Source organism: Erpetoichthys calabaricus, chromosome 4 (genome assembly GCF_900747795.2).
Source record: "Erpetoichthys calabaricus chromosome 4, fErpCal1.3, whole genome shotgun sequence".
Taxonomy (NCBI): domain Eukaryota; kingdom Metazoa; phylum Chordata; class Cladistia; order Polypteriformes; family Polypteridae; genus Erpetoichthys; species Erpetoichthys calabaricus.
The window spans coordinates 287,961,766-287,981,193 of NC_041397.2; the positions used below are offsets into that span (position 1 = coordinate 287,961,766).

General features: G+C 39.9%; 1 protein-coding gene across 1 annotated transcript in view; it reads right to left on the bottom strand.

Moving 5' to 3' along the window:
• LOC114650935 (CD99 antigen-like) overlaps window positions 1-19,428 on the bottom strand; it is a 101,985-nt gene that overhangs the window by 64,692 nt on the left and 17,865 nt on the right. Inside the window, exon 2 of the mRNA XM_051927285.1 lies at window positions 8,208-8,237. Coding sequence (XP_051783245.1) covers window positions 8,208-8,237 — 30 coding nt within the window. The remainder of the gene's footprint in view (window positions 1-8,207; window positions 8,238-19,428) is intronic.

Here is a 19,428-nt window from a genome sequence, read left to right on the forward strand (position 1 = left end):
TGTAGAATCAACTCCTATCTGCGCACAGCAGGGCAGCCGTGGGCGGATGCGTATGGTGTATTCACTCCATGTTATCGTGCATTGCGCTGTCAGTGGTATTTTGATAAAAGAATTTGAACAACATATAACAACCGTATAAATTATTAAACAGTAAAACATTAACATTTAAGAAGTAAAGTTACATTAAGTACTACTGCAGTGCCTTCGGGTATACCTCATTTTTTGTTTGCCCATTACATGCTTAAATGTATACATTTTTTGTTGCACCTACCCGAGAACACGCGACATATAACCGAGTGTGGGAGAAGCATGGATTTTAAACACGCGTTGAGTTGATCTGCTGGTCTCCCTCGTGGAATAACTGGTAATGTTTGACTAAAATCTACAGCGAGTAAAATGACATTACCTCCTATTTTTTTTTTTTATGATCTCTGAGATCTTGCTTTTTTCGGTTCAAGGCTTCATAAGCTCTTTTATGTTGTATGGTGTACTTATCCCAAACCATCATCTTTGAATGTTGCAAGACTTTCGCCTTGGATGTAGATCGGGGTAATTACATTCATTGCATTCCTAGTCTGAATCACAATGTGATTGTATGGGTGGTTACCTGGCACTGTAGGGTTGCCACCCGTCCTTTAAAATACGGAATCGTGCCGCGTTTGAGAATGAAATTGCGCGTCCCGTTTTGAATCAATACTGGACGGGATTTATCCCGTATTTTTTTTATCATTTTTTTTTTAAAGCAGCGTCTCATGCAAATCATCCCACACGCATTTTATGAAGATGCCTCCTTTCCTACTTTTGATTGGGTAATACTTGATGTCATCGTTAGTTTGATTGGTCTTTTTAACTGTCCAGTGAGGAGGGCGTGTCTTTTAAGTAGAGTCTGCAAAGTGTTGGCACTGAGATGTGGCGTCAGCGCCATAGTTGAAGCCCCTAACGTTGCGGTCAGCAAGTCGGCTAACATCCGCCATGTGCTGTCTTTCAGTTGCGAGAAGCAGATCATAGAATGGTTGAAACTGTTGCCCCTAACGTTGCGCCACGGCGTGTGGTTCGTTTATACCTCGTGTCTTCTCATTAAAGTTTTATCTCGCGAATATGTTATTGCAATCCGCAGCGGGAGCGTTTCTATAAACTTAATTTAAACTTACGTTTTACACCGTGCTTTGTTTCCCTTATGAACATGCTTGTATGCTTAACTCGCTCCGTTCTCAATTGTTTAATTAATTTTTTGCTCTTCGCTGTTTGCGGCTCTTCCTCCATTTCCCCCTACTTCGTTGTTTTATCTCGCGAATATGTTATTGCAATCCTTAACGGGAGCGTTTCAATAAACTGATTGAAAATAGTTTTGCATTTACCTTTTTAGTAAAAGGCGAGCTTTTAAGCCTGAGAAATCACCCCGTAAATGCACACGTTTAATTGCACATGTGTTAATATGTATGGTTACACAGTATTAAAAGACAGTGAACAACGTCAGTTACCTTTGTTCCCGCGTTTGATAAAAGGTGAGCTTTTAAGCCTGAGAAATCACCCCGTAAATGCACACATTTAATTGCACATGTGTTAATATGTATGCTTACACAGTATTAAAAGATAGTCAAAAATTAACGTCATTTACCTTCGTTCCCGCGTGTGACTCGTGCTGTAAATCTCTTCCTTGTTTTTAGTTCACGTGATTACGTAGGAGGCGTGATGACGCGATACGTGACTCCGCCTCCTCCATTACAGTGTATGGACAAAAAATATGTTCCAGTTATGACCATTACGCTTTGAATTTCGAAATGAAACCTGCCTAACTTTTGTAAGTAAGCTGTAAGGAATGAGCCTGCCAAATTTCAGCCTTCCACCTACACGGGAAGTTGGAGAATTAGTGATGAGTCAGTCAGTCAGTCAGTGAGTGAGTGAGTCAGTCAGTGAGGGCTTTGCCTTTTATTATTATAGATATCGTCACACACGTGCGCATGGGAGGCAGCTAAAGGGCTTGAGTGACAACAGTTCTGAGAGATGCTGGGAGGTGGCAGAGTGCACGGACTCTTTTTCTTCCTTGTCTGCAGACCATTCCCGGGAGATTCCACCTGACTCTCGTGAGATCATTTCCAGGACCGAGCCAATGGAAGGAGTCCTTACTGGCTCCGGCTCCTCTGACGTCACGTCTGGGCACGAACCAATGGAGAATGAACAAATCCCTGATCCTTATGACCTCACTTCCTGTCTTCCCCTTTAAAACCCTGCCCTTTGTCCTTATTCCTCAGTCTGATCTTGGACTCGATTGTATGCACTTCAGTGCTATCATTTTGATCAATACAACTTTGCAGCCAAGGATTTGAGATTATATGGGTGGCTGCCCCAAACCTTTTTCTGTCTTAGACTCGTTTTGTGACAATAATATATATATATTTTTTTTGAGCTGCGACTCCTTTCTCGGTGGATGAAACTTCTCTCGCTGTCGGCGCCTGCGCACTATGTCTCCTGCGTCCATGGGCATGCCATGTACCTGCGTCCATATCCGGTTTACAATTCTCGGTTAGTAATATGGATCATACTGTCTCCTATCAGTCTTATACAAGTACTGCATAGATAAAATTTGTATTTATAATTACACCTTAATTAGGAATGGATAATATTAAAATACATCTAAAACACTAAAAACTGTAGTACAATGGCAAAATTTATTTAAAACAAATAAATGAATGTGTATTTATGTTTACGCAGCATTTTGATTGCCATCATCGACTGTTTCAATGTGCGATAAACTATGGGAAAAATAAACAGTTATTCATAAAATATTAACAATGATGTGGACTTAAACATGGAATGTCTGTAAATATAATGTATATAATAAAAAAAGTACAATTCAGTTTTATCTTAAACTAAATAAGGTTGATCAAAACTTTTTTCTCATATTATATTCAGAAGGTAGAAAATTCTAATGCTAAACACTTTGCAAATTTTATATTTAATTAAAAGTAATAGCATCCAATCCAATACATGCATCTTAGCCAAATATTGGTCTTTAACTGATATAGTTCAATCTGATGTCTATTGAAAAAAAGTACCACATTTCAAATATTTATTCTACAAAAACGCTACAAGATAAAATAAATTTCTTTACAACACAAGAAAGGGTATACAAAATAGATTTTTTTTCACTTCGTTTTAAAAATGATGTCTTCAAGTTGGTGGCCATCATTAACAATGCACTCTTTGAGACCATTTATCAATGCTCGCTTGACTCGTTCGGCCACTTCAAGGGGAATAGTGGCGATTTCGTTGAAAATCGCATCCTTGAGGGCTTCAAGGTTTTGAGGTTGGTGTGTGTACGTATACCTTTGACTTGAGATAGCCCCACAAGAAGAAATTGCACAGAGCGAGATCAGGCGAACGTAAAGGTCACCCGATATAGCTGCGCAGGGTGATCAGCTTCCCCTAAACAAGTCCCGTAAAACTTGCATGGATCTCCACGCAGTATGAGCGGTTGCTCCATCCTGTCGAAGCCAGGCATCCACCACATCCTTTTCTTCCAGTTGGGGCCACAAAAACTTCTCTAGCATTTCAATGTAACATTCTGAAGTGACAGTGACTTTTTTTGTGTGGAGGGAGGAGCAAGGGCCTACAATGCCAAATCATGTAACAGCTCACCAAACTGTAACATGCTCAGTGTAAAGGGGTCTCTGATGAAGTTCATGAGGGTTGGTTTCAGCCCAATAGCAAAAGGTTTGCTTATTTACACAACCATTCAAATGTAAATGTTCCTTATCGCTGCACAGGACGATGGCATCTTGATGAATTGTTTGCAGAATGTTTATGCACAACTCTCTACGGCTCTCCCAGTGAGTTCCTGCACTACCATCATTTTGTACGGATGGAAATTAAGTTCCTCATGCAAAATCCTCCTAGAAGACGTGTTGGAAATGCTTAAGGCAGAAGCATGTTTGTGCACTGAATGTCTAGGAGACAGCAAAATTGATGCCCTAACAGCTTTGATGATTTCAGGCAATCTTACAGTCTGAGGACGGCCTGGAGATTTACCGTTCAATCTTGTACCTGTCTGTCTAAATTTAGCCACCCACTGAAGAATTGTTTTCCATTTTGGGCTGTCACCATTAGGAGGAAAGCTGAAGTGCATTCAGAAGTCGCATTGCGTAGGGATGATGAATTTGTTGTTTTTGAAGAAACTATTCAACACTGAAAGCACAGTCCACACCAGACCAAGGCATATTGCCGACTGAAAACTACAAGGGATCGCCTATCAAAAGGACCCACAACCCAACCCACTTAGTTACCTCTAACTCGCGTGATGACCTTGAGAAATGTGGTATTTCATTTTGGCTCAACCTGTACGATAATGTTGACAAAATTTTACGTGTTTACTCCATTCATTTTACAGATATAAATACAACACTGATCTGTGATTCTGGACACTTTTTGTTGATTGTATGATTGTAATTCTAGTCAACTGTTAATTTAGTATACATTTCTTTGCAGTAGTTTTCAAACTCAGTCCTGATGACTCCGTGTAGCTGCACATTTTATTTCCCAACAGCTTCACAACACTAAATACTGAAGAGCTACAACTATTTTAATATCAGCCCCAACATGTTCATTAGTAAATAATGAATAATGAAAACTATAAAAAAATTTAAGTGAAGAAAAAAAAAAAAAAAAAGTTTCCCATGTAATATAGACCTTCTGTAAAAAGGCCAAACTTCTCCCAGGAACAGAAGTTTTATCTATCTATCTATGAGCTGTGAGGAAAGGCAGAATCAGTGGAACAGGGCTCCAGATGGCGACTAAAATGGTCGCCAATGCAACTTGATTTTCTATTTTGCGACTAGTTTTTTCATTCCAGTCGCCAGTGGTGACTCTCTCTCTCAATCTAAGAAAAGTTTTAAATTTAAAGCAGCAGAAACGGCTTTTAATTATGTGCGAACACTCTCAGCCCGCGTCTGCCTTTCCTATTACACTATCACGTGATTAAAGCCAAACCGAAGCGAGGCATCATCTGATATGCCCACTCTGCTTCAAACGTCATCTCGCTAACTGCTGCGGATAGGGATCTGAAATAGAAGAGAATCGAGCACACGACTACTCCTCGAATTCCGTCCTAAGTTTCCATGTAACACGCAAAATGGTCGAACGAAAAATTTCCGACTTTTTCTCAATGCCCACTCGTCCAAATCCTGCCTTGTCTACTTCTGAACGAACCGAAGATAATTCAGACAGTGGGTTATCTGAGATACAGCCACTGGCGTCCGGAAATGTACGGTTATTAAAGGATGACAACTCCGTCCCGTTAGCAAAGTCTTCTGCCCCCACGGCTCCGACGCCTGGAAGACAGTTTAAAGTGGCTTGGTTACAGGAGTTCACTTGGTTACGGTATGACAAGGGAAAGATGTATTGCAGCTTTTGTGCACAAGCCAGACAAGAAATTGCTGGTAAAACAGAATTCATTTGTGGTACGAGCCATTTTAAAAAGGAAACTGTGAAAAAGCATGGTGAGAGTAAGAAACACAAGAATGCCAGAGACTGTGTGATTGCTAGGTCTGCTCCTCGTGACAGCCCCACAGCAAAGGCAATGCAACTTGCTTGTGAGAAAGTGACAGAAAATGAGATGAAAGAATTACCGTTCACGAAGTTTAAATCTCAAATTCTGTTGATGAAGAAGAATGGCATGGATGTGTCAAAAACATATGATAATGATAGAGCATGTGCAGAGTTTGAAGGTTGCATTGCAGATGAATTAAAAAGTAATGTGCTGGAAGAAGCCTTAAAGGTAAACTACATCTCTGTTATAACTGATTGTGGAACAGATGTCTCAGGGAAAGACAATGTCATCACATACTGTAGGTATGTATCTGATGGAACACCTAAGACTCATCTAGTAGGTTTGGCTGAGATTGATTATGGTCATGTAGAAGGGATTCAAAACACTATTAAATCACTGCTTCAGAATGCTGACCCAACCAACCCAAATTGGTGGGTACATAAAATGAGTGCTTTTGGAGCAGATGGTGCAAGCGTGAACATGGGTACAACAGGAGGAACAGGGGCACTTTTCAGAAAGGAGATAGGTGAACATGCGCTGTCTTTCCATGGTCTACCCCATTGGCTAGAACTGGCAATGCTAAAACACACAAAGGTCAGTGCCAATGATTGAAAAAGTTTATGACCTTCTACAACTAGTGTGAAAAACGTATCATTTCAGTCCCAAAAGCAAGCGAGAGCTGAAGGCTATAGGAGCAGAGTTTGGATGCACAGTACGAAACCCATCAGCAGTAAAAACTCAGCGCTGGTTGCCACACATTTATCGGGCACTCTCAGTTTTTCTCCATTCAAACTATGCAACATGTCAGGGGCAGTACACTGCTGTGCATCATCACATGAAGCACCTTGCAGTCATGTCCAAAAACACAGACATAAAGGGAAGAGCCAAACACATTGTTCAGCAAATGGAAAGCCTGTCTTTCGTTGCCTTTTGTCACTTTTTACATGACCTTTTTTCAGAGGTCTCAAAGCTGAGCCTTACACTTCAAAAAAATTCTCATATACTTCCTCAGGCAGTTGCTGCAATTGTGGGCTGTGTGGTAACAAAGGATTGAAGGAAAATGGTTTGAGAGAAGGGAAGCTGCAGGAATTCTTACAGCACATAGGTTCTCAGCCTGAAGGTTCAGTGCAACAGGAAGGGCCATCAACAAGCAGGAGTGAGAGGGCTGCAAGTAGCCACACAGTCATAACCTTCCAAAATGTTAAAATTGAAAGGCCCCCAAAAATCAGGCTACATTCAGAAGTGATCTAAAGGCCGCAATTGAAAAAACAGTTGACATTACTGTTAAAGAATTGGAGATCAGGTTTGCAAACATGATGTCAAGTGTTACACAGCACGGACATTCAAAGGGATCAGAAATCATCAAGTCATTTTCAGTGTTTTGTCATGATGCATGGCCAGAGGACATCGATAGCTATGACAAGTGTGAGATAAACACACTTGTTAAATGATACAGGGAGCTCTTATCAAACAATGGCTGTGATGTCACAGCTGTGCAGAAGGAATGGCTAATTTTGAAAATATTAGTGAAGGGTCAGTTTATGGATAAGACTTATGGTGACCTATGGACAGTGATGCTGAGCAAGGAGCCATTCTGTACAGATTTTAAAAATCTGCTTCACTTAGTCGAAATAATGCTGGTGCTTCTGATATCTGCAGCTCAGTGTGAGCGAGGATTTTCAACACAAAACAGAATAAAATCAAAAGTGCGCAACTTCCCAAGTGTAGAAACACTGGAAGACTTGGTAAGGATCAGTACAGAGGGCCCTACACTTGAACTTTTTGACCCAGAGCCCAGTGTAAAGCGCTGGTTGTCAGCCAGCAAAAAAAAAGCACAGACCAAAGTATACTGGCTGGCCTAATGATGCTGACATTGTAATTGTTAGTGACAGTGAACTTGAAGAGTAATTTCTTTATATTTGTACACTCATTACGAGATGATTATTTCAGAAATGATTGTTTATAATCTTTGTTATTGTGTTAATTCTTGTGTTATTATGTGTAAGACATTTTCAGTGTTTGTATTTGTAGTGTTCCTTACACATGTTGTGTATAAGACTCTGGACTTGAAGTACTGCTTATTAGTAAACATTTGCACTGTTCACATTTGTGTGTCATTTATTCTTCTGTTATTATTATTTATAAGACCCTTGCAGAGGACACTAGTAGGCAGGTCAAACAGCTCAGATAGGAGAAAGGGAAGGCAGTGTGAGGTAGACCGAAGAAACAAACAAGTAAATATTATTTGTTTATTTCACATTTGGCATGCGGTAGAGAGATTATGGCTCCCAAAAAAAGCATTTGGCTCCTAAATATTTTGGATTTAAGAGTCAATGGCTCCCAAAATTTTTTTCTGTCTGGAACCCTGTGGAATATGTTCAGTTTATCCAAATGACCATTAAATGGTAACTAAAGTGTTCAGATTTATAAAGGGAACTGCATACCAAACTTATGCTTTACATTAAATGTTTTATACCAAGAATTATACCTTAACTTCTGTAGTGGTAGTTTAAGTTTATAGGAATAATTTGATTGCTTGTTCTATTACTATAATAGATCTAGAAGGTGATGACAAATAATCCACTCTACTATTTAACAAAACACACAAATTTGAGTCCCAGCAATAAAATACTGATTATACAGATTACTTTATAACACTTACGTTCATCAAATGCATCACTGAGATCAAAATCTAAAAGGGAAAAAAAAAAATAAATATGAATAAAGACAATTAATGCAATAAAAAAACTAGCTAATTTCCCTAATTTAGAGCACATTCACCACACAATACAAAACAACTGTACAAAATATGATACACTTTCACAATGACAGAGTGAGGCAGGATCAGCTAAAAATTTGCACAAGCTTCATATCTTACGGTAATAATAATAATAAAAATAAAAAAAAAACCCTAAGCAGTGATTGATGGGATTTTTCCCCACATGTCTGAGCTGTATGTCTCTTGCAGTGCAGTTATGCAGTTTTCGGCTCACCCCAATGAAGTGGTACGACTCTGAACAAGATGCCTACAATTTCATTTCAGGAGGTCGCAAACGGACTTGAAATCTTTTGAAAAATTAATCAACTTGGAGTCTTTCAAAACAGAAGTCAAAGGACTGTTTCTACAAGTTTAAAATAAAGAGTACTTTTAAAGGACTTGTTTTAGTTTTATTTGTGCGACTCTGGGTCTGATGAACCAAAAAAAAAAAAAAACCCAGAAGAGGATGTTTAGAATCCATGTCACTAAATAAAGTAAACACATAAAGCGTTTAACATCAAAAGTTGTTTATGTTATTTGTCCAGCATGGTTTGTAGTGACGGTCAAGAAAACTAACACTTTTAAGGTGGGTACCAACAAAAGACACCTAGGATACATTTAGTTTTATCCACTAGATGGCAGCAAAGAACACATCCATCCATTTTCTAAGGTAGCTGCTCTGCAGAAGATGTATTGTATATTGTTAATGACATGGATTCTGTACTTTTCAGGTGAGTATTTTGAACTGTCAGAAGAAAGTAACAAGAGTACTGAAACACAGTATCAGCAATGCAGCTTGCACAGAAAACAACAAGACTCAGCACTGTATGCAGTTAGTTGCCATGAAAGGTATCATACACTTCAAAATGTGCTCCACAATCTGAGGAACAAGGGGGCTCCGCCCCCTGCTCGCTTTGCTCGCCTACCCCCAGCATTTTGAACCCGTGCCCGCCGGGCAGCCACGTGGGAGGATGAGGCACGTTTAATACGGCGTGTTCGCCCGTTTCACTCTGGGGCCCCTCACTGTTAATACAGAGCTCCGTCTGTACTATTATGCGGTGCATTGTGGACTACTGCGGACCCCGTAGTGTTTCTCGTTTCAGTTTGTATCTCGGTCAGTCGAGCGTTTGTTTTTGAAGCTATGGGCTTTATGTGGAGCCTGCGTCTAACTCCTTTTTTTTGTGTGTGCTATGGGCGCGTTGCCTCATTTCTGTTAGTGGGTGCACCATATCTCGTGCGATTTCCGTTGGTTGGAGGGGGGCTTTGTGTGGCGCCTGCGCACTATGTTTTTTGCGTCCACGGGCATGTCCCTGCGGCCATATCCGGTTTACCATTACCATTCTCGTTTAGTAATATGGATTTTCTTTGAAAAGAAAAAAAAAAAAAACACCTTCAGTTACAAAAAAGGCAAACCTTAACCACAATGGAAACCTAACTTGAAAAGCAGCAAACAATATCAAACCATCCAAAAAAATAAAAGACTCTTGCCTCATAATCCAAATGTGAGATATGCTTAGTGTTGTAAACACAAGTATTTTGGTGAAAATATTGCTAAATAAATCAATTCTGGAAAATACTGTCATTCACGGATGTTAACATAAAATGTAAATATTCTGTTACATATAAAAGAAAACCAATCTGTTTTGCATTGCACAATGATTAGTTTGAAAAAGCAAGTAAAATTATGCAATTATGCAAAATTACACCAATAGTTCCAAATAAACAAAATGAACAGGACAGCAAAGACTTGAGAAATAAATGAAATTTATTGACATACTACTGTTGGATCAATACCGATACAAGCTTTTGAATCTCAATACTGGTACCAAAATGGTACTGAAGCAAAAGACGTAACTCATCCCCCTGGCTCCTTCAGTTCCCTAGTCTGTACACAAGCATGCCTCTCTGTTCTGTTGTACTACACAAATCACTGCACATTACAAGGAGAGAGGGACATAGCCCCATTAAGAATTCTGATCGACCTGATAAACGACAGAGTGCAAGGCGTCTGTCAGCAGCCCAGAGGTTCAAGAAGGCCGGTGGATAGTCTCAGAGCAAGAGATAAACAGAAGCATTCTCAGAAAACAGCAGCCCCCAGTGGATTATGAAGAAACAGCACACAACACTAGAAGACAATCAGGGACGCTGGATGAGTAACACAACATAAGAAACAGCGCAATAACAGCCATGGCTAGTTGTCTGCTGTTTTATGAAGAGCTTCCTAACAGTGGGAAAGTGCTACTTCTCAGAGTGGGATCTTTCACTCTTAAATTAACACGTCCATCCCATGGCTTAACTGTCACTTGCTGTTTACCTCAGTCTTTTCCACTTGATGTTAATTACAGTTGGTGTTATTAGTGGGATACAACAAACTAATAACCCGAGATGGAGGATTGATTTAACACTAGTAGACTTCTTGACCACACTCACAAGAGTACACTTTAGGCTAGGCAGACCACATCGCCTTCCACCACTTGAACGGCCTGACACAAAAACTTCACATTAACCTTGAAAACAGCAAGAGAGGAAGGCAGTGTGGCACTCTTGGCCAGACCCGTGAGGGACACATTCCTCAGATGCTATGGGATGTAACAGTAGACAGGGCTACCTGAAGAAGTCGGCTAAAAAAGCAGCCTTGTGACGGGCAAACACAGCATTTAAAAAAAACACTTTGTGGGTCTCCACTGCTAAAGCCTATCAGTCTACTGTAGGTGTGTGGCCACCAATGAGCCTAGGATGTGGACCTTGACCTGCAGTCTGCTCACAGAACAGGGAGATAGTGTGGCAAATGACTTGTCTCTGACCCTTATGCAAGTGTAATGAATTAAGGCTGGTAACATGTATGTACAGGCACTTGGACAAAGCAGTGGGGAATATACAGAGCCGCAAAAGGCCCGGGCAGCATGGATGAGCAGCAGAAAACGTCAGTAACGGGTTCAGCAATTGAAGAAAACAATGGACAACTACCACCAGCTTTCCACAAGTGCTAAACCCTTTCCTCCATCTCTTACAACCATGGGTGGTCTCAATATTATTGAACTATGAAGTTTCAGTATTGTACAATTTTTTTCAAAAATGAAAATTACTTAAACTACATTATAAAAATTTAAAGTTCAAGCATACGCATTATATGTAATATGATCTGCGGTGTAGTGGTAATCTTTGCACTTTATCCCTATAGGCATACTTAGTAAACATACTGACTTTAAAATTCTGCTTATGGTTTATAAAGCTTTAAATAATCTCGCCCCGTCTTATATATCGGAATGTCTGACACCTTATATTCCAAATCGCAACCTCAGATCCTCAACTGAGTGTCTCCTTAGAATTCCAAGAGCAAAACTTAAAAGAAGTGGTGAGGCGGCTTTCTGCTGTTATGCACCTAAAATCTGGAATAGCCTGCCAGTAGGAATTCGCCAGGCTAATACAGTGGAGCACTTTAAAAAACTACTGAAAACACATTACTTTAACATGGCCTTCTCATAACTTCACTGTAATTTAATCCTGACACTCTGTATATCCAATTCATTATAATAACTATTCATTCAAAATTTGTACTAACCCCTACTCTCTCTTCTGTTTCCTTTTCCGGTGTCCTATTGGTGGTGGCTTGTGCCACCACCATCTACCCAAAGCACCATGATGTTCCAACAATGATGGATGGATTAAAAGCCAGAAGTCTGTATAACCATCAGCATCAAGTGACTCCGTGAGAACCCTAACTACAAAGAGGACTATTTCATTTATGTTAGGTAGAATGCCCAAAGGGGACTGGGCGGTCTCGTGGCCTGGAACCCCTACAGATTTTTTTTTTTTTTTTGAGCTACTTTTTGTATGAAAATGTGCTATATAAATAAATGTTGTTGTTGTTAAAAAAAAATAATATAAATAAAAATAAAAATATGATTTCGGCTTACTAAAAGTTCAGAAAGATAGGGATGGAGTACTAATTTATTCTGGATATACTGCTCTAATTTCACAATATCCAAATCTTAGAATTTGTACATCTTTGGTATTTATATCACAGGCCAAAACTACAACGCCCAATTAAGAAAGTATCATCTTTGTTGTAGGAAGTGTCTTTAAAACTACATTTTAAGGCATGTCCTACATACCAACTGGATATACAGTACCTCACAGCACAAGATCTTTATTTGTAAGCTCAGTTGTGTATGAATTACAAGGGAAATCAACATTCCAGCCAAAGTTCTTTGCCACTGTAAATAACTTTAGTAAACGATGCCTGCCTACTCTTCACTCACTGGGGAAACTATGACAGGCACACCAGACTGCTAAGAAAGAAAAAAAAAAAACCTGAGCCCAAAGAAAACTCTCTTCTCTCATTCCCTAAAATCTAAAAGAATAAATATGGTATGTCAAAATAATCTTACATAAAAGAGAATCTAGTGTATTACTCAAATAAACATCTTTTAATTCAAAAAGCTGAAATGTTGCTTTAAACAAAGTCAGATCTACATGCATACTGTATTGCCAACTAGCCATGCTCTTAACCCGATTAATACATACTAGCAGAAGCCTATCGCAAAGTTCTGAATTCAAGGCACAACTGACCCCGACATGGCAACAGTCAACTTTTCAGATGAGAACCAACACTTTAATGGACTTCCATACAGCAGATACTGTTGCTAACGCGGATTCTGTTGTATTTTTCAGCTCCTCATACTTGTTCCCCAGCTGCATTCACACTCTGATTGCTCCATTTACTGGCAGTAACATTACCACAGAGACAAAGGAGATGTTTAACATTCTTGTTCTGTGCACAATCGGCTCACACACCCTCAGACTGCAGCTGGTTGTTATATTTTTTTTTATACTTTACCTGCACAGAGACAGACAAGGAAATGTAGTACACAGATGTGCAGCTTACATTTAATTTAACGCATAAAACTGACTAGGGATTAGCAAGTTATTGCCAATCTACTTCTTATTACATATAATAAGCAAAAAACATCCAGTTCTAATCCTCTGCCTAAAAATCACTGCATCACTAAAGTGGTTGCCATTGAGGTCAACCAAAGTCGAGGAACTGGCTGTCAAATGCATCACCCTGGTTGTCAATGGCAAACTGGCAACTGTTAATGTTGAGCCCTTTGAGAATTCAAAAATACTTATCAGCACAGTGCAGCGTGAGGCTGGGGCCCTTGCCCAGCCTGAACGCTTCTACACTGGGGGGACCAGGGGAGTAAGCGTGGCCAGAGCGTTGCCTCCCCCAGGACGCTAGATGGCAACCCCCCCAGGTTGCAGCGGTGCTTCGGACTACCACGGGGCTTTGTGGGAGCTGGAGTTTGGTGCAGCCCTTCAGATGTTGTACCACCTGAACCGTCATCTCAAGTAAAACTCAACAATTTGCAAAAAACAAAGCTGACTCTACTTGTTCTAAACTCATCCTCCTCTAAAACTTTCTCAAGTTTTTTCTCATCACCTCCAGGCAACATGGGCAGAGTCAACAAAGTCATGCTTAGAAATGGTTCTAGAGATTCTGTGGATTCAATCAATCAGAAGAAGTTGAGCAATATCAAAAGTGTGGAACATTGCAATATTGACTTATGAATATTGTTTTTTTTTCCTTCAATACTGAACCGAAAATTTGACACCTTGCCCAATCCTGGAAAATTTGTGCCTCATCACTATCCTTTAATTATATATGTCCAGAGAAATCGAAACTGATTATAGATCACTCTTTCAAAGTTCTTCTTATGGCGGAGTGGTAGCTCTGAGGCTAAGAATCTGCGCTGGTATCTGGAAGGTTGTCAGTTCAAACCCTGTTACCACCACAAGGGATCCTACTCCACTGGGACCTTGAACAAAGCCCTTAACCTGAAAAATTGTTCCAGGAGCACTGTACAATAGCTGATCATGCACTCTGGCCTCTAAAAGGTCATTGTCTTTTACCATTTCCCCTTGGGAATTAAAAAAAAAAAGTATATCCAATCAAAAACACAAGGAGAGAGAGTCATAATCTGTAGTGTTGCAGGAGAACTTTTCGCATGATGTCAGTCATATATGGAAAAGAAGTCAATATATTAACATCCAGTTATAAAAAGGAGCTATTTAACCATAACAAATACTGAACTAGAGCAACACGTCAGACAACCATTGACCCACTGGAGATCAAGAAATAAAATGGTTCATATATTATATAATATTATATATCAATAACAGTGTTATAACAAATAAGGAGTATTTAAGTGTGCTGTAATTCATTACCTGTTCTTTTCATATAAAAAAAAAAAAAAATTTACAAATAATAATAAAAAAAAATAATCTCCCCAGAACATTTCCCCCATCCATCTCACCAGCACTAGGTAAAAGGTAGAAACCAATCATAGATGGGGCACCAGTCCATTACACAGCACACTTAATCAGCCCAATTTTGCCAGAAGACGAGATATACTGTGTAATATGACTAGCCTAATGTCTGAAAAATATCAAGATGTCACTATTAGTGGTGGTAGTATTGTCATGTCTACAGACTGCAGTGAAATTTTACTTGCAACATGTCACCACTTTAGTTCCTAATGACTATTCCAACTTCATATCAGCAGTTCAGGATATTTATTCATTCTCTGAACAAGACACATGCAAATTTAAAATTTAAAAACTTTCCATCTCCAATGCTCGTTTAACTTAAGAACCTTTTCCTACAAACCTAGTGCTATATTATGTCAATATACAAACCAAAGTACAATCAGCAGCAAAAAAAGACCTGTCTTCATATACTGTATATACATAAACTGCCTCAACTACATTATATTCACAATAGAACTCTCTTAAAAATGGCACTGAGCAAACAAAAAGCTGGCAGAACTTTCTAGGTCAGGCAACACTGCTGACAGAGTTGTGACTCACACTGGGAGGGCACAATGTCTCCAAGAAGAATTCTCAACAGCTTAGATATAGGGGAAGCTATAATTAGGAACAGATTTTTTAGCCAAAAACACCACTACAGGATTTAAAAGCCTCCTTAGAAATACTAAAAACTCTTGCCTGCTTGATATTAGTTTACAAGCAAATTCTTCCAACCCCAAGTTCTTTGCTGAGCAAATGACTTACCAGTAAATGGATTAAACACCTGCTTATTCTAAACTTGGATGCAAAATACATCAACTCTATTATCAGTGTATCAGAATTAATATTTGTCTTTGGCATAACCATTAAAAAATGCCAAACCTGACTCCCAACGTATTTCTACTACAATTTTTTTTTACCAATTCATACAATTCATATTGTAATGGTAGGCGCCGCCGTGAGTGGCAGCCTTTCCAGCAGCTCCATGTAGCTCCATGTACGACTTTGCATTTCTACCTTTTCTTACTACTTGGACATGGATTTTTACAAGCCGAGACTCGTCTATTCAGGTAGTCAACTTCAAGCTCTGAAAACAAAAGGCCCGTGCCAGTGTGGTTCCCCATTTACCTGAGGGGGTAAGAAGGCCGTTTCGTGGCAGCAGAGCCGGCGATAAGCGGCTAGCGAGGAAGTGGTGTTACAAGTCTTTGGTGCCTTCTGTGAACCTGGGAAATGTGAACTCACTACCAAATAAGATCGACGAACCGGCTGCGCTGGTGAAAAATGTCAGGACCTACAGAGAATGCAGTTTGTTGCGTTTTTGTAAAACGTGGCTAACGACTAGCATCCCAGATGCTAACGTGGAGCAACCCGGGTTTAGCACAGTTAGAGTGGACGCAAATACCTGCGGGAAGCAAAAAGGAGGAGGAATCTCCACTTGCAGGGACATCACACTGCAGGTCTGACATTGTGGTCAGCAGCACAGGAGCGCCGCAAGGAACTGTGCTTTCTCCCGTCCTGTTCAGCCTATATACATCGGACTTCCAATACAACTCAGGAGTCCTGCCACATGCAAAAGTTTGCTGACGATACTGCTATCGTGGGCTGCATCAGGAGTGGGCAGGAGGAGGAGTATAGGAACTTAATCAAGAACTTTGTTAAATGGTGCGACTCAAAACACCTACACCTGAACACCTGATGGATTTTAGGAGGCCCATTATCAGAGGTGACACTGTTCAGAGGGTGCAGACCTATAAATACCTGGGAGTTCAGCTGGATAATAAATTGGACTGGAGTGATGCTCTGTGCAAGAGGGCAGAGCTGACTATACTTCCTTAGAAAGCTGGCGATCTTCAACATCTGCAATAAGATGCTGCAGATATTCTATCAGATGGTTGTGGCGAGCGCCCTCTTCTATGCGGTGGTGTGCTGGGGAGGCAGCATAAAGAAGAGGGATGCCACACGCCTGGACAAACTGGTGAGGAAGGCAGGCTCTATTGTAGGCACAGAGCTGGACAGTTTGACATCTGTGGCAGAACGATGGGCGCTGAGCAGGCTCCTGTCAATCATGGAGAATCCACTGCATCCACTAAACAGTATCACCTCCAGACAGAGGAGCAGCTTCAGCAACAGACTGCTGTAAATGTCCTGCTCCGCTGACAGACTGAGGAGATCGTTCCTCCCCCACACTATGCGACTCTTCAATTCCACCCGGGGTGTGGGGGGTAAACGTTAACATTATACAGTTATTGTCTGTTATACTTGCCTTGCACTCTTCACCTTGGAATTTTTTTTAAACTTGCACTGCGTTTTTATCTCAAATTAATATTGTTTTAATCAGTATGCTGCTGCTGGAGTATGTGAATTTCCCCTTGGGGATTAATAAAGTATCTATCTAAAAGGCTTTTCAATTAAATTTCAAGAGTTACTAGCTTCCTGGTTTATATGTGAAACCTATCCCAAAACATGGCCCCACTTTTGAATAATTGATTTACTCAGCTGTTTTTTGTTTCACATTTTTGTACAAAAGGGAAATACAAAAGCACTGAATGGAGGACAGTTAAGCTTTAATGAAGTGAAATTCATTCATACTTGCATGCTGAAGCAATGTATTGCAGTTTGTGTGGCTCACTGTGTTAAACACAACTTGGAATACTGCATCATCAAGAGAAAGAGAGCACCACCCACCTCCCCTTGGTCTGCTGCGTCACTCTCAGAATCGCGCAAATACATTGGTACCGCAAGCGAACTATGATACTTACTGCAATGAGAGAAGTCGCAAAATCAACCGGAATGTTCAAGCAAATTATAGAAAAAAAAAACCCCGATCTAAATCCTTTAAATAGTTATCTCGTGAAATGAGGACAGACGTACACAACAGACAGATGTTGGATTTTATATATTGTAAGGTTTCTAAACTTTTTTGGTACTCCCCACAATGGAACGACGGGCCGAAAAGCAGCCCAAAGTGCGACTGCCACATCTATGGAAGATAGCCTATCTGTTGCTGGAGCAGTTCACCGTGAAAACAAATCCGAAAAGATCGCAGTCGCTATGAGCACCTGCCGATAATGGGTGATGCAAGGAACATTGTAAATGCAGGGAACAGTATTACTTGGCCACCAACATGAGCAAAGCCCTGTCTGATTGCTGTGTCTGTATAAGAGAGTGGTAGATCCCTTTACAATAAATAATGGTGCTGTTCCTGTTTCAAGTGGAATAAAGTTGGTTTTGCTAACAACTGAAGCATGCAACTACAATAATGATACTGTACACACACCAATGAGAAAAAAAAAGACAGGTGTGACTAGAACAAGCTACTGTACTCAAGGACACATTACTATAAAATGCAAAACATACATCACAGCAATATTCTAGCTCAATACTCAATGAAAAGGTACACAGTGGTACTCTTCTTGAACATCTTATGCAACAAAGTCATGGTACACTAGTCAGAGTGTAATGGCATTTTTTGATATTGCAAACCTTGTTTCTGTGTAATCTTTTATCCTTTAGCAACAAGTACAATACTTTATAAAATATGTAATTTTGTATGCTTTTCTAAGAATATGTATTATAATGTATAGTAGTATAAACACCACTTGCTGTTATTGTGAAAAAGCATTCAGTACTACTTGACAGCAATATTAATATGAAATTGCACATCTAATCAGCTAAAATAAATGATTGTTCTAGAATCTTTGTCACATTCTTTTATTTTTTAAAAGAACTTTACTGTCCTTATAGTGGTGATGGGTAATAGACTAACATAACAGGCAGTTCAAAACGCTGATCAAATCATTACCTTTCGTTTTCTTTCATGCATACTAACAGTTTACACAGCAGGCACAATGTAAATTGAAAAGGACAATGATTAGTACTGCTGAAATTGACTCTCCAATGGGGCAAAAACTGTGTGTTCAAAAGTTTTTTTCCTTCAACATTCAAAAAGTCATGTGAATGTATTCATTTATTATCACATGCCTTTCACAAAGGTGGCACGGTAGTGCAGTGGTAGCGCTGCTGCTTGCAGTTATGAGACCTGGGTTCGCTTCCCGGGTCCTCCCTGCGTGAAGTTTGCACGTTCTCCCTGTGTCTGCATGGGTTTCCTCCTACAGGCGCATTGGCGATCCTAAATTGTCCCTAGTGTGTGCGCATGTGTGCCCTGCCCAGGGTTTATTTCCTGCCTTGTGCCCTGTGTTGGCTGGGATTGGCGCCAGCAGACCCCCGTGACCCTGTAGTTAGGATATAGTGGGTTGGATAATGGATGGATGGATGCCTTTCACACAGTTATTGTTGGAAGCAAATTTTAAAAAAAGGTTAATTTCCACTTACAATTTTCATTGCGACTTCAATAAAAGTCTCACTGTGTGGACAAATAACAGTATTAGTGTTACGTGCCAAAGTCAGCGTTACCAGAAACAGAATGGAACGTGGTTCCACTTGATGTTGAAGGGATAAATGTTTGCCCTGGAGTTAAATGGCTCCAAAAAAAATGGATGGGTAGGGGTTTCAAAGAAAAAAAAATAAAGCTTTAATTTGCCATTCTTATAAAATCCTTCCAACTCATTCTATTGTGGTTATTTTGGAAATTACCTGGCATGTTCATTACATGGTGTGGCATAAAAATAAAACACTAAGTTTTGTAATGTCTCCTGTGGTGATGTACTGCATTATATACAGTATATACTATATATTACAATATAATATATTCGGTATCCTATAAGAACTAGAAAAGTTTTACATTATGCCCACCACTGCCTGGTTATTCTTGACCCCTAAACATCTCCTGCCCCTTACTGGCTCTCTCTATCACCCC